This window comes from Melanotaenia boesemani, chromosome 15, assembly GCF_017639745.1.
Source record: "Melanotaenia boesemani isolate fMelBoe1 chromosome 15, fMelBoe1.pri, whole genome shotgun sequence".
Taxonomy (NCBI): domain Eukaryota; kingdom Metazoa; phylum Chordata; class Actinopteri; order Atheriniformes; family Melanotaeniidae; genus Melanotaenia; species Melanotaenia boesemani.
In genome coordinates, this window is record NC_055696.1 from 13736243 (window position 1) to 13752062 (window position 15820).

General features: G+C 39.1%; 2 protein-coding genes across 3 annotated transcripts; both read left to right on the forward strand.

Moving 5' to 3' along the window:
- The first annotated feature begins 1983 nt into the window (after positions 1-1983).
- Positions 1984-11419, forward strand: LOC121654816 (clathrin interactor 1-like). Of its 2 annotated transcripts, XM_042009140.1 has the most exons (13): positions 2134-2221; positions 3975-4113; positions 4886-4990; positions 5117-5213; positions 5576-5684; positions 6134-6310; positions 6938-7106; positions 7407-7623; positions 7713-7794; positions 7880-7957; positions 8085-8401; positions 8733-8916; positions 9267-11419. In XM_042009140.1, exons 3-13 carry the CDS (start codon positions 4899-4901, stop codon positions 9665-9667), a joined length of 1923 nt encoding a protein of 640 aa, XP_041865074.1. In that variant the 5' UTR covers positions 2134-2221; positions 3975-4113; positions 4886-4898; the 3' UTR covers positions 9668-11419. The 2 variants fall into 2 exon arrangements, with proteins under 2 accessions (XP_041865073.1, XP_041865074.1); XM_042009139.1 differs by lacking the exon at positions 3975-4113 and having other exon boundaries at positions 1984-2221.
- Positions 11420-12613: 1194 nt separating this feature from the next.
- Positions 12614-15393, forward strand: LOC121654372 (transcription factor Sox-21-B-like). Its single transcript, XM_042008484.1, has 5 exons — positions 12614-12979; positions 13057-13197; positions 13888-14127; positions 14261-14528; positions 15175-15393. Exons 1-5 carry the CDS (start codon positions 12733-12735, stop codon positions 15332-15334), a joined length of 1056 nt encoding a protein of 351 aa, XP_041864418.1. The 5' UTR covers positions 12614-12732; the 3' UTR covers positions 15335-15393.
- The last annotated feature ends 427 nt before the right edge of the window (positions 15394-15820 follow it).

Genomic DNA, 15820 nt, shown 5'->3' on the forward strand with positions numbered 1-15820 from the left:
GTAGTTTTACAGAAGTGTTTTCTCAACCATGGAAAGTCATAAGGTCTTTGACAGTGATCACAGAATTTTAACTGATTTGACTTTTTCGTCTCTATGGGGTAAGGTAACTGTCCAATAAGACTTGTGAGTACAAATAACAAAACTACATGGGCTTGTACACGAAAATCATATATAAAATGTTTTATTGTATGTTTTATTTATGAGAATTTCCTTTTCCTATTGAATGAAAGAATTATCCTTCAAATGAAGGGTTATCCCTGAAGCTTATCAAGTTCTGCAGAGGCCTTTAAACAGCCCATTCATTTGAACTAGCTGTTTTGAAGCAGGGTAACGTAAAACACACAGGGCAGTGGGTCCCCAGGACAAAGACAGAGAAACGCTGATCTAAATTAGTGGTTACCAGTCTATTTTCCTTGAGGACCCCTTTCATGAAACTAGCCAAAAAGTTGTGGACCCTCAGACTGCCCCATGTTGAAACTATGCTTAGTTTTATGTTTTCATTAGCTGTAGTCCAATCTAGCTTTTTCCATCTGAGACAGCTGGATTAAGTAAAGCCACACCTTCCAGCTAATGTCTTTGAACATGTCATCCATCTGTTCATCACTTGCAGACTGGACTACTACAACTTCCTGCACTTTTGCTTGGATCAATATTCTGTCCATCATCTTCAGCTGGTCCAGAATGCTGCTGTTCATCTGCTGACTTATACAAAACGAAGGGAGCACATAACACCAGCTTTGGCTTCGCTATAATGGCTTCCTGTTTCTTTCAGGATCCAACTCAAAATCCTGCTTTTTGTTTTTAAAGCAAGCCGAGCTCCTCCTTACTCGAGAGAGCCTTTTCTGTGGCAGGACCCAGACTCTGGAACAACCTCCCTCTTGTGTTAGATCTGCACAATCACCGGAGCATTTTAAATCCCTCTTGAAGATGCATTTTTATCAACAAGTTGACTCAAACATTTTTTCTTTAACTGTCCTAGTCATTGTTGTCTTAGTTGTTTTAATTGTTTTATTGTATTGCTTTATTTTATTGATTATTATACACTTTATTTATTTATTCATTTAAATTTTTGTGTGTAGTTTTTAAAGCACTTTGGGCAGCATGGCCTGTTGGAAATGTGCTATATAAATAAATCTGGCCTGACCAAAGTTAAGGTAATTAACATATAGCCTACTTTTTTTCTTTTTTCAAATAAAGTGCTTTCTACTATCACAAACATTCACACCCCGATAGACACATTAAGAGGTAATGTGGGGTTCAGTGCCTTGCCCAAGGACACTTTGGCATATAGTCAGGTGAAACCTGGAATCAATCCACCGAACACTGATTCCATGTGAATGAAACACCCAAATGATAAAAACTTAAGTGAATATAGCCCACTGGACCTGAACAGTCGAAGCCTCTGGGACCCCCTTGGAACTCCAGGAACCCCAGGTTGGGAACTACTGATCTTGATCAGTCAGGATACTTAAATAATTTTTACCAGCCTGTATTATTGCTTTATTTCCCCTAAGTTCTGCCATATTCTCCACTTCTTTGATTTGAATCAGAGTTTGTTTGTGTATTCCCCATACAAAGTGGACTTTCTGTGCAAACAGACTATGATTCAAATCAAAAAGGCTGGTGTGCTATAGGCTCCATGTCATGATGCTGCCACTACCATGCTTAAGTGTAGGGAAGGTGTTAACAAGTAAGTGGCAATGGGATTAGACTTCTGGTGGGAACCAGACAAGGTTGCTGAAAATTTGCAACCTTTGACTAGTTAGATCTTTTATCCTGTTATGTTTCCACCCAATCACTTTGTCATTAAAGTAGGATTAAAGAAGAAAAATGGTTGTCTCTTCACCTTTATCTCTGCTGAAAACTCTCTCTCTGTACTAAGTTTGCTCTGTCAAGTTTACACCAAATGATCTGTCGAAAAGTATAATGTATTTCACCTTAATATGAATTTACTATAATTCATTCAGCGACGGTGCATCACGACGCATCAGTGACGTCGGCAAAGGACGATGTTTCCGTAGCAACTCCCGGTCTGTTTCCCGCAGTAGTCGCTGTGCTACCGGAGTTCAAGAGGTGGAGGGATTGTCGTTCAGTAACTGGATACAACCTCTGGCTTGTGGGTTTTAGAGACACGAGGACGACGCGGTATTGAGGCGGCAAGTCCGCAGTTCCGTGGGGAGATGCTGAACATGTGGAAAGTCAGGGAGCTGGTGGACAAAGCGTGAGTACCGATGGGCAGTTGGAGCCCAGTGCGTTAGCAGAAGCTAAACCGCTAAGTGGCTTCTGAGCTAACCGGCTAGTCAGGCGGCATCAGCTGGGCAGCATCAGCAGCATTTATCGCTGACTGTGGAGAGGATACGGGCCGTGACGTCACTGCGATGGCCCTCAGCTGTTAGCTCTAGCTAGCTGGCTATTTGCCAATCCTTAACCTTGTTCACAAGTTAAAAAAATGTATTTAGTAGCGGTATTGCTCACCGTACTCTATGTCTGTGCAGTTTTATACACCGCAAACCAATTGGAACACACAACTGGAAACAACGAATTTGTACTTGATATATTACGGATGATATTCAGTTAGCTAATTCCGTTAGCAACGCTAAGCCCAGGTCAGGTCTGTTATGTGTGTACTGTTCTTGTAGGTGCTGCGGCAGTCCCACCCAGATGATGCCCGTTACCTCTACTGTGCGTTCAGCCAATATCATATGCCGCCAAAAAGATCCATCATTAATAGTGTATAGATGAAGAGAGTGCCAAATTATTAATATGTGTGCAGTACTACTACCAATGATTTGCTACAGCAGCACCGGTCCGTCGAGGCCCATACCCCATGGTCCCCGACAGCGAAGCTGCTTAGCCTCGATTACATCAAGCTCTAGAAGCTTAAGCTGGTGATGTAGTACTCCTATATTATGTTGTATTTTCTTGCAGCGGACCAAGCTTGTGTCATTGTGATGTCTGTAATGTGCAGCATAATTTACACAGTCACTGTGGTGTCCTCCAACAAGAGGGGAAAGACTCCTACTGTCCCATCTGCTCCCACGGCCAAACTGAATTGCACTGAACAATTGTTTGGTAAAACCCAAACCAGGTGAAATTTAAAAGGTGCAAAACAAGCTCTTTCCTGATTTTACACAACCGAGTTAGTCCAGATAAACAAACCTGTTCCTTGGAAGAAGCTCTTAACAGTAAGAAAATATGTTGTACTGTGATGTTAAATTTTATTTCGTCTTACAAACATTTCACTTGCTGTAATTTATTTTAATACTCGTTTCAGTCCCCAGTTAGGTGTCTCTTGAATACACTTACAATTAATGCAGACTTCTTTTTGACATGAGTGCTCCATTAGCATTTGTAGCCTATTATTCTATTATTTTAATAGCATTGTGATCAAAGCAAAAGTCAAACGCAGTTCGAAAGAAATACAATAAATCCCAGCTTCATAAACATTAATTTACATTTTTGTATAAAGTGTCTGAAAAGCTTCAATTTGCCAACTCACTGTAATATTTTTTGATATGGCCAATAAGGCCTTTGAGTAAAATTGCTCTAGCAAATGTCACATACTGCATGTTTTGTCGTAGATAAGGTACTGCAACCTCAGGTTAGCTCCACCCTTTAAAGCAAAATCTGGGTTGTTGCTTTTAAAGGTGGAGCTTGTAGTACAGTACAGTACAGAGAGTATTTTTGGGGAAGGATAACTGAATAGACAAGACACAGGAGATAAGAGGAAACATCAAAAAGCATAGAGCTTAACAGGGAATAACAGACAACAGCTTCTATTAGCTGCTGATTGTGTCTGGCTGGGTGTAATGAATAAACTCTCATTATTGATCTGTCTCCACAGAACTGGCAACAGCAGCCTTTCTTTTTTCACAGATTGAGTCACACTGATATATAGCCCCTGTTGTAGCTGCTGGCAATAATGTGGTCAAAGGCAATCGTTCTCATGCACAGATGCCTGTTGTTTCTTCTAGCTGAGAGTGTACGGCATCTTTGAGAAAAAGATGGAAAGACAGGGAGGTAAAGCAAGTGCTTACTCTACAAGAGCATTGGTGAGACTGAAGATCAGGAGAAGTTTGAATGAGGAGACAAAAGAAAATCAAATAAAAATAAGTAAGAAACATTAAATGATATTTGAAAGAAGAGGTGCTTCAAGTTGCAGTATTTTGCCTTTTTTTCCCCCTTCTTCTTCTTCTTCTTCTTCTTCTTCTTCTCAGCTGTCAATAGACCAAACCCTGTTCCTCATGAGATAAAAACAAACACAGCAGCAGAGCCACAAAAACAAAGAGGGCAGGAAGCAGGGATAGTTGATGGAGAGATCTGGTTGTGTGTGCCTCATTCTTCTTCACAGACACACTCTCCTCACATACAGTCCTGGTTCATCTCACTTTGATGCACGCATTACCTCTTCTCCCTTTATGCACTGAAAAATAGGAAAATCTATCCTACATATATATATAAAATACAGCAGTTAGCACACAGGGTTTTAGTCTCTCATTAGAAAATCATTAAGTTTGTTTTGTGTAGTGAGTATGACACAAGAGTTGATCATGATATATTTGCAATTTTATTTGCACACGACACACCTGACTTAAACTAATGAGTCATTGTGCAGATCCTTATAGGCTATTGGATCCATTGAATTTGAGTCAAGTGTGTTGGTGCAGGGATGCATGGAAAACCTGCAGGATTATGGCTCTTGAGGACCGACGTTGGCCACCCCTGATCTAGAAACAAGACAAGTTAGCTGTCAAACTGTCCAGAAAATATGTAGCAAAACTGACAAAAACTTACTGTGAAAACTCAAATAACATGAGCAGTGATTCTAATATTGAGACTTTTCCTTGGAATTCATTAATAAAAAAATATATGTTTACTTCAACAGCACTAATGTGGTGATGAACTACTCGGAGATAGAGTCCAAGGTTCGAGAAGCCACCAATGACGACCCCTGGGGACCCTCTGGTCAACTAATGGGGGAGATAGCTAAGTAGGTGTAACACACTCAAACACATGGCTACTTTATTGACACTGCTTACTACACCTGATTCAGTTAGGCTTTGTCTTCATGTATTTTCTCTGAATTTTGATGCTTCATATGTGTTTGTATGTGTAGATCTACCTTTATGTATGAGCAGTTCCCAGAGGTGATGAATATGCTATGGACCAGAATGCTGAAGGACAACAAGAAGAACTGGAGACGAGTATACAAGGTACAATTCCACCGATTTATACTGGTTGAATGTCAGTTGTGCCTGCGCCATATGTGTTTGGCTGGACTACTTGTTTCTGTAACTTTGGTTGTAATTTTCTAAAGTGGGACCAGTGCATCTTTGTGCCAGACACACATGAACAAAAATAAGAAATAATCCAATAGCATAAAAAAGAAAAACAAACTATTTTTAGAGAGTATTTAGACTGAGTTCACAGGCAGAATATCACTCAGAGTAGGACTGTCCCAATCAAATATTACCCACTAACCCGTTCCGACTATGCTAATCTCCACATAGTTAAATCTCTCTCTTTGTTTTATCTTTAGCTTTCTCACGCTTTAATATCCATCTCTTCCACACAGGCCTTACTCCTGCTGGCCTATCTGATCAGGAATGGCTCAGAGAGAGTTGTGACCAGCGCCAGAGAACACATCTATGACCTGCGTTCTCTAGAAAACTACAACTTCATTGGTAAGTCAATGAAAATCACTCACATCCCATGTTAAACTCTTTAACTCCTCTTTAAATTTGTAATATCTTTGATGGACATTTATGCTTACATAGGATTAGAAACCCAACATTCACATCAATTGATTTCCATCCATTTTCTTCCGCTTATCCGGAGTCGGGTCGCGGGGGCAGCTGCCTAAGCAGGGAAACCCAGACTTCCCTCTCCCCAGCCACATTCAGCAGCTCATCCGGAGGGATCCTGAGGCGTTCCCAGGCCAGCTGAGAGATATAGTCTGTCCAGCGTGTTCTGGGTCTTCCCCGGGGCCTCTTTCAATTGATTTTGCCATTAATAATTGTGGAGTAAAAAAAAAAAAAAAGATGTCACAGTAACTACTATCTAAAAAAAAAAACGGCCTCAGAGTCTGGTCAGACTTTAATTGTGTGTTATTTCTGTTTCTGTCTACATCCAGATGAAAATGGGAAGGATCAGGGTATCAATGTGCGTCAAAAGGTTAAAGAGATGGTGGAGTTCATCCAGGACGATGACAGACTGAGAGAGGAGAGAAAAAAAGCCAAGAAGAACAAGGATAAATACATTGGAGTCTCATCTGAAAGTATGGGTGGAGGAGGGGGAAGCTTTAAGGGCTGTAAGTAATTAACTGAATTTCCTTTGACAGTTTGAGTGGATTAAATAATGATAATGATACTTTCCATTTCAAAATTTGTGTATGACACTGTGTAAAGCAACTGGCATTTTTTATTTGGGTTATTTTAATAGCGTTAAACTCTTTTAAAAAGAAACTTGATACATAGGCATATTGATTATCTGATTTATCTACCAGCCCTTAAGCGTTTAAAAAGAGCAAATACATTGCAATCACGTGCAGACAGCCTGTAAGCAGGAAATATTGAAGGCTATGAAGCTTGTTAACTAAATAATCATTAATTAAATTATGTCAAAAGATAATATTTTAGGTAACTAATTTGTAGATATTTCACTTCAACTAGTAATAATCTTTATAAATATTATTCCAGTAAAATTAACAGTGTTTTTTCTTATCTGCCCATTTAGCTATACTTAAATATAATTTTAGATTGTAAATCCTTTCATTTTAGATTTAACTAGTAATTAGATTTAATCCTACAGTTCTGATCTTGTCATACATTAATATCTTATATGTATCAAAAGAAATGAAGATATTGCGCAATATGTAGTTGAATTTGATCAATTCCTATGTAACCAAAATCATTGTTTTCTGATTACTCCTTTCCAGCTAATGAATTGGATCGGAGTAAATGGGATGAAGACTGGGACAAGAGCAGAGGAGCTTTCCCCTTCAGTGAAAAGCTTGGAGAAATTAGTGATAAAATAGGCAGCACCATTGACGACACACTCAACAAGTTCAGAAAGAAGGAACGAGACGACTCACCTGACAGAATCAGGTGAGCATTGAGGTGTCTAGCTCCGGTCCTCAAGGACCACAATCCTGCAAGTTTCCCTGCTCTAGTACACCTGACCCAAATTAATGAGTCATTGTGCAGGACTTTATAGGCAGTTGGATCCATTTAATTTGAGTCTGACCCCTGACCTCTAAATTGTATGTGTCTAACTTGGATTATCCATTGCATAAACAAACAATAATGTATACAGATCATTGCTCTCAGACATGCAAAACCAGCAAAGCAACAAAACAATAGCATAATCTCCTGAGTGCTTAGCCATCTTCTGTCTGGTTGCTATAGTGACAACGAGGAGGACCGAGCATCAAGAAACGGGAGGCAGGAAACACTCGAGTTTAAAGATGAGGAGGAAACTGTCACAACAAAGAGTATCCAGATCACACAAGCAACAGAAACCACAACCACCACCACACGGAAACGCAGCGGAGGAGTGAGCAGCAAGACGCTGGACCTGGGCGCTGCAGCCCACTACACAGGAGACAAGAGTTTAGAGGAAAAGGTATCTACAGAATTTTGCTTCCTGCCTTTTTTCTACACGCTATTTCATTCTGTGCATGTGTTTAATCACTGTGCCCCTACTCTTTTCAGCCCTCAGTCAGACAGTCTTCAAGCAGTGGTCTAGCTGACCTGCTAGTTATTGACCCTTCATCCAGTCAGAGTAATACAACAGGTAACTACTGTACTTTTTGTCATGGTTGGATAAGAAACTTTCACATTCTTTTTGTATGATTTTGTGTTTGTTTCCATCTTTATAGGAGGCAGTTCAGACCTCATTGGTGGCTTCGCTGACTTCTCCTCACCTGCAGCCTCTGCCAGCCTCCCCACCACGGCTGGTAAATTTCTTCCCTTTCTCAGATCATGTTGTAGTGAACCTCACTGTTAATTTAATATGATCATTATAAGGTGTGGCTGTTTTACTCACAATTAAACATGCCTCTATTGTCTTGTGTCCTGCTACAGCATCATCCAGTGGAAATGGAGAATTTGGGGACTGGAATGCCTTTTCTGGAAATCCTCCAGCTTCTTCTAGCTCTGCTCCCTCCCAGCCTGTTAATGACTTGTTCAGCAGTGCCCAGTCACCCACCACCCCAGCCTCTAACCCCACTCCCGGCCCACCATCTGCTGAGCTTTTTGACCTGATGGGTGGTGTTAACCATCAACTAACCAATCCACATACGACACTCAGTGCCTCTCAGAGCATGACTTTCTCTCTGGGAGGGGTGACACCAGGAACATCTGTTGTTATGCCTACAATCCCCATGTCTCGTTCTCAACAGGTACACATCACAGAACAAAGGTCTAATTTGTCCCAAATTATTTGAAAAATGAAAATTATTTATAGTAAATTTCCTGAAAAAAAAAAAAACGAGTCAAAACATGTGTATTACATGATGTTATCAGGACGATCATTAATGGAACTAAGAAATTAATAATTACTTTCAGTAGATATAAAATCTTGGATTGCCAGAAATATCAGGTACTTAGTTTGGGTAAACAGTATTGACAGTAAATGTATTTAGCTAATCTGGTTACTCTTGATTTTTGTAAGATCAGTTATCATTTACAATGACCTTAACTTGTATTCATCATATTTGTCATTTGTCTCAGAATTTGGGGAGCATGGTGTCTCAGCAGCCAATTGGACAACAGCAGAAGGTCGGCGTGGGAGTACAGGGATCATTAGGGTCAACTTGGTCTGATCCCTCTGTCAACATTAGCCTGGACTTCCTTTCAGCAGGCCTCAACCCCTCTAAGACACCACCCACTCTCAACAATATTATCCAGCAACAAGGTATAGTACTCCAAGATGAAAATAATTTTCTGCATAAACGCTACATAGCATGTGGCTTTTGGAGTGTTAGAACATTTTTAATGGGGACTAGAAGTCATTTTAGTTAATTTATTCTTACAGATTTAGTGCGAATTTGGCATATTGTGCATGTTTATTTAAGGTGAGGATGCATTTAAAAAGCAGTCAGTCATGATTTTTAAGAACCCTTGTCAAACTATATTTTTGTTTAACTATAGATTGATCAGATAACCTTAGTCAATTGTGTCAAATATGGCCTGTTTGTTACTCATTCTGACGACTTATAATCATAAACAAATTGGATTCATTTCTGCCTAAATGCATTTGCACAGGAGTACCTCCCGTCAACCTGCTGGCCCAGAATTTTGGAGGACTTAACCTCAGCTCACCACCCCACGTGACACCTATAAGACCACCAGCCAATCCTATGATGGCCAGCAATGCCATGACGATCGGCATGCCAACATCAATGGCAACTGGCATGCCTGCTTCCCTGGCGGCGGGTATGCCACCTTCAATGACGACAGGTTTACCGGGCGGAATCCCTGTAAACCAAGGCGTGATGGGAATGAACATGAGCATGAATATGGGCATGGCTGCTCCTATGATGATGGGTGGAATGGCAGGCATGGGAATGCCGGGAGTAGGCATGGGCCTAAATCACTCCATCGCTCCAGCAGTGGTCCCACCTAAACAAGATGCCTTTGCTAACTTTGGCAACTTTGGGAAATAGAGGTGTGGAAATTGAGTGTTTGTGTGTGTGCGTGTGTACGCATGTGTGTGTGTGAATGAGTGAGACTGAGTGAGAATGTCTAATATTGTGAGAGTGTGAACTACAGAAGGACTGCTGTACTTGAAGACAACCTTGCATGTTTCACTGTCTGCTTCTGCTCTCTTTAGTGAGCTGGCACCAGTCCCAATCTGCAGACATGATCAGTAAGGTAGTGGGGCACCCACTGGTGCTCCTCACTCAGTGGTAACATTATTACACAGACAAAACCAGAAGTGCTGTCAAGATGTCAACACACAGCGTGTATTCATTACTTCCCTGCAGCAGAAAAATCTTAGTCTTCACGTTTGATATAACTACAATATACCCCCCTTCATTCAGTTCGTATGTTCAGTGAAAAAAATATGGCACTACTGCCTTAATTTTCCATTGTAGCCTAATTTATGTTTTTAATGGAATTCAACAAGCAAATTTAAGCCAATCCATTATTGCTGACCGTGACTCCATAACAATGTGAGAAATGTGTACTATGGTCTGCCAGCAGAGGGCTGTATGAGTATACATGTCAAAAACAGAACTGATGAGTTGCATTTCGACTTGAGCCATAACAGGTAAAATGAAATGCAAGTTTTTATTTGATTTTAATTTAATTTTTAAATGATTTTTTTTATGTTTTTGATCTGCCCTCACCTTTTTCTATCAGACTGTGACCGTTCACAATAAATTGATAGTCAGTAGGTCAATAAAATGCAGTTGATATTTAAAAGGCATTATGAATAGATACACTTAAAAAAGTGTAAGGCTCTTTAGACATTTACTGTTAAGAGAAACCTATACTTTGCTGTACACTCTGGTTTACCAGATTTCTGCCTGATTAAAAGGCCAGTCAGTATTAAACTGAAATTGTTGACTGATATTTTCTTTTTATGCAACCATTTCAGTGTCAGTTCATAAATGTTCCTATTTAACACTTATGGGTTTGTTTCTAAACCATAAAGGTCTATGTCTCTTCAGCTTTTACATATGTAAACTGTTTGTGAATGGAGTCAAAGAGGAAATGTTTTCTTAGTAGCTGTGAGGAAGAGTCACAATCTACATAACTGAAAACCACAAGCTGCTAAATTTCATGTTTACAGCAGTGACGGTAGAATTTGTCTGGACAACTCGGCAGTTAAATTCATGGTATTTTTATTTTTGTTCCCAGCAAACACTTTTCACTTTGCACCTCATTTGGTGGTCTCTTGAAACACAGGTTGCATACCTGCACCTCAGCCTGCATTTAAGAGTGCAACTTCCTCTTAATTTCACATTTTTTTCATACAAAAGAAAAATTTTATTTGCTGAGTTTACAAAGGTCATTGCTTGGGTGAGCGGACACCAATCCAAAATGTTTGGAGGTTTTTGAGTGGAGTTTGTGTGTGAAATAAGTGAGTGAGAGTGTGTGTGACTTTGTGTATGGGTATAGTTTTCTGTTTGATGTGCAAACACAGCTAAGCAGAGCCTCTTGTCATTTTCTGAGGCACTGCCCTCCAAATGACCAAATCTTTATTTTGTTACTCTCAGAAGGATAATTCCATAGTTTTTAGTTTAATATTTTATTAGTTTACTTGTAAGGTTATGTTCATATGGGAGAGTTACAGCTAACAGTAGTTTACTTGAATTATGTTTTTTTTTCTTCAATACAAACCTTTTGATTTGATTATACTCTATATTTTCTGTACTTCATTCAACATTAAATTAAATTATAACATTAAACTTTTGCGTAGTTAACTTTTTTCCTCTATGTACCAGCTCACACTTGATTCTGAATGGTAGTAATCTTGAAGTGCTGGAGTTATATCTGCTGTTGAATAAAGTGACACTCCTTTTAGGAACGACACTAGCTTAACTTGAACTATTTTAAATTTAAGACATTTGAGGAAAATCTAAAGAGCAAATTATATTGGATGTTTTTGCAGTACTGACTGTCTCTGATCGTCTTAGAGAGGTGGTTTAGAAATTAGTCCAATTTAGCCATTTTCACATACCTTCTTTGTCTTAAATTTAAATAGTTATGTAAGAAAAAAAAATCTAGGTTGGCCCTTACAAGGTCTTAAAACTGTCCTACTCTACTGTCGCAAACCCTAACAAAGGATAATTCAGTATCTGTCTTGCATCCTTTTTTTCTCTGAGCTCACTCCAGCCAGTAAAAGTTTGTTTTTTAGCCTGGTGACACTGCAGGGCAACAATGGCTACATCATCCAATCTATATCATGCCATTAAAACAGGTTGGAAGCAGTGTGTTTTAAGGTCAGAAACTTAGGTAGTGTTGCTTTAAAATTAGACTGAACAACATGTATAAAATCAATATTTGACTAAATCAAATCCAAAGCGCAAAATAATAATAATAAAATAAGAAATCAAAATCTGTATGCTCTTCTTCGTTCCCTAACACAGTAAAGAAAAATTTTGATAAATTTTTTATGTCACTTCAGTTAATCAAAATTTTCTGGAACTGACATAAGCGCACCTCTCTTGAGGCCAGTCTGTTGTAGCCATCTGCTGTGTCGTGATCTTTGTATGTTGTATTGGATGGTCTTACATATGACTTTGGTATACAGAGGAGTCCATGGTCAGCAGCATGTGGCTGCAAAACACGCCCATTTTGTTGGCGCAGTGTCACATTACTGCTTATCCACGGGCGGATTTAGAACCAGAAGATTGATTATTATTATTATTATTATTATTATTATTATCCTTAGAAATGGAGGAGGGTATACTTTGTCACAACTGTATGCCGATCATGTGGATCACGTGACGTCATGAGCAACGATCTGTAGAGATTTCAACTAATTATTTATAATCTGCTTATTGAAGAATGCTGTGATACACAAATCTGAAAAAAAAAAAATTATGTCATGAAACCGTGATTTTGTTCAAAGTTAGCAACTAGAACGTTTATAGCGCGTGGTGGACGATCTCTGTTGCCCGGCAACAGTTTCTGATTCAGCATAATCCAAACGCGGCCAATTTCAAATAATTTTATTCGCCACACCTATATCCTAATCAACACAATAATTTGGATCATAATGGACAGGGAGCTCCAAATTAAACTAGAAAGGGTTCAAGTAGATGACGTCCCTAAATACTATCTCCCACGTACTCAGAATGTACCCAAAGTCGATGAGCACTTTCAAACAGTCGACGAGGCCCATGTTCGGCGGCTCAACGGGACCGAACATGTTTGTAAGACTGACAACAAAATAAAAACTACGTGGTCTGAAGTGGAGGAGTTTCCTACCTCAAAAAATGCTTGTTCAGAGTCTGACAGTGAAGGTGAGTGTCCACAAAGAGGTCCTGTTTATGCAGGTCCCCCAGTCTGCTTTCTTAAGGTGAACGTTGTGTCTTTCCAGGTCACCATGTGGTTGAAGTACCGTTGAAGGACGATGTTGCTGAAGAACATGGGAAGCCTCGTGAAATGCACCTTCAGTCGTCTAACAGTCAAAGAGGTCAGGATCCAATCATCAATTTTACCACCCCCCCAACAGAGGAAGGTAAGCCATGTGCAATACTATAGCAATAACGTAGTTGTTGTTTTTATAAATGATTATAAATCATTGTTTGAAAAATCCAGCCAAAAATAGAATTATTGGTATATTTTGTCGGAATTGTGAGACATTATTGTGGTCGGTCAGTCGTAAGTATGACAGGACGTGATAGCACAAATTAGCATGCGGAGTGAAAATATTAAGTTTACATGTTTACATAGGACATTCAATCAGAGATTAAGTCAAACCTTTTTAAAAGTCACAGTTATGAGACAACCTATCAAATTTGTTTTCAATATGAGCTTTGATTTTTTTCTATTTATTTATTTTTATGCATATCCATTCTTCATTTGGTTACATCTTTGCATCAATTAAACATTTCTTTTAAGCTATAGTCCAAAATGTAATAAGTTTTATACAATCAGTCTTTTGTAAAAATAGTTTTCCAGAAATCTAAGGTAAATATCTAGTAATTAGTATTTAGAATTAGTATTTGTCTTGTGAACTTCTGTTCATAAATATAGACTCTTCAATTTGAATACAGGCAAGATAATCGCCAGAAATCTATACTAACACTTAGCTCCTATACATGAGTAATTCATAATGTACTGCCACACGGTGCATACAGTTTTTTGAACAATGTTTTTTTATTCTTCAAATTTAACCAAAGATTCAATTGCCAAATGTTTCTCCTAGATATAAAGCTATTGCAGTCTGTCCAAGACAAGAATGGACACATCAAACGCCCTAAGAATGCCTTTTTTGTGTGGACTCAAATCCACCGAAATGCCTTGAAGCAAGCCTACTCTTTAACCAACAGTCAAGATATCAATACTCTGCTGGCCTATGTGTGGTCAAAGCTTACTGATGAACAGAAGAGGCCCTACTTTGAAACTGCTCACAAACTGAGGGTTTTGCATGAACAACAGTTTCCAGGTAAGAACCATTACGCATCTAAATGACAGTGACCAAGGGCAGTGGATTTTTAGTAATTACTGTAAAGTTATAGTCACAGATACACTTTGAATGACAGAAGAAGGTAAACTTCTGATTTTCATTCACTGACCAGATTATCAGTATCATCCCAAGAAGAGAAAATGCAATTCACAGCAGCTCACAACAGAGCAGAGAGCTAGACTGGCAGAAGGACAACAACAAGCCTTGAGCATTCCCTGGTACTTCGTACAAGCAATGCCTTTAGCTCATCCCAGCTTTCCAGATGTCTGCATGAATGCATGCCCTGTGTTGATGCCCCACATAATGTGCAATCATCCAATTTCATCTTTTCCACATCATCAAATTGACTACTTTTCCAGGTTCCAGATCCACTCTCCAAGGTAAATTATTTCCATTGAAATATTTCATGTACCATTGTTTTTTGTTTTTGTGAGTGTGTGATGTGATCCTACATTTCAATTAATCGCTTGATTCTGAAATCTGATAAATTACAGCTAGTATTAATTTCAGGCACACAGACAAAACCATTGTTTCTCCTTTTTTTTTAGCATAATATAAAGCATAAGTGTTCCCAGTCTTCTTAGCTTTCTTAGCTTGCAATATGGGCTTATTTTATAAAGTATTTATTCATATTAAAATCATCCATCCATCGATTTTCTTATCCGGGGTCAGGTTGTAGGGGCAGCTCTCAGCTGGGAAGCCCAGACTTCCCTTTACCTGGCCACATTCACTAGCTCACCCAGGGGGATCCCGAGGCATTCCCAGACCAGAGATGTGTCCTGGGTTTTCCCCGGGGTCTCCTCCCAGTGGGATGTCACATGCCTGGAACACCTCACCAGAGAGGCTTCCAGGAGGCATCCTGACCAGATACCTGAGCCACCTCAGATTAAATTTGCAGAAATTACATTTGCAGCATTTTGTTTGTTTGTTTTTTTTGTTTGTTTTTTTTATTTTTATTTTGTTGACATCTTTTTTGACCAACCAATATAACGTTTTCAATGCTTGTAACGCTTGTACTCTCTTAAGGCTTTTCTACACGTCCACCATTCATCAGGAACTCCATTGGGGAACTGAGTACCCATCACTACACTCACCAGCAGGGGGTAGCATTTCCTCTGGAAGCCTTCAGCAGGAAACTATGCAGTTGAGACATTCTCCTGTTTGGAGTCCATTGACTCCCCAGTGACTTCAAGCAGGCTTGATGCTATCCATTTGAGCCCAGAAATAAAATGTTGTGTTACTCAACTAGTTTGCTTCTTTCATGGCTGTGAAAATATACTACCAATTTCTAACTAAATGTTTTAGAAACAGCTAACAGGATATATTAAGTTTGTATTAACACTATTTCATATTTATTCCACTAAAAGTCTAAACATAGATAACTATGTAGCTGTAGTGTTCCACTGGTGTAATATTACTACTTTTAAACTGTGAACATCAGATTTTAATCCCCCGCTGGAGCCAGGATACAAAATAATTACATCACTGAAAATACCCTTTATATAACCATAAATCAAAAAGAAGCGTGAGACCATAAATGTTAGTCCAGTATAAAAAATAATGCATATAGATTGAACAAAGACGTCCTAAAATTTTTTGACCTGAACAGACCAATAAACGTTAAACCGAACAATCGCGAGAAAATTGTTATCCAATTAGAGTGCAGGAATGT

What these genes read in the sequence shown, in the direction of transcription:
- LOC121654372 (XM_042008484.1), top strand. Translation starts at nt 12,733, where the DNA reads ATGGACAGGGAGCTCCAAATTAAACTAGAAAGGGTTCAAGTAGATGAC. An exon ending in TTCAGAGTCTGACAGTGAAG is followed by an intron (nt 12,980 to 13,056) that starts GTGAGTGTCCAC and finishes GTGTCTTTCCAG; the next exon opens with GTCACCATGTGGTTGAAGTA. An exon ending in GCATGAACAACAGTTTCCAG is followed by an intron (nt 14,128 to 14,260) that starts GTAAGAACCATT and finishes TTCACTGACCAG; the next exon opens with ATTATCAGTATCATCCCAAG.
- LOC121654816 (XM_042009139.1), top strand. Translation starts at nt 2,181, where the DNA reads ATGCTGAACATGTGGAAAGTCAGGGAGCTGGTGGACAAAGC. An exon ending in CTAATGGGGGAGATAGCTAA is followed by an intron (nt 4,991 to 5,116) that starts GTAGGTGTAACA and finishes TTGTATGTGTAG; the next exon opens with ATCTACCTTTATGTATGAGC. An exon ending in CAGTCAGAGTAATACAACAG is followed by an intron (nt 7,795 to 7,879) that starts GTAACTACTGTA and finishes CCATCTTTATAG; the next exon opens with GAGGCAGTTCAGACCTCATT.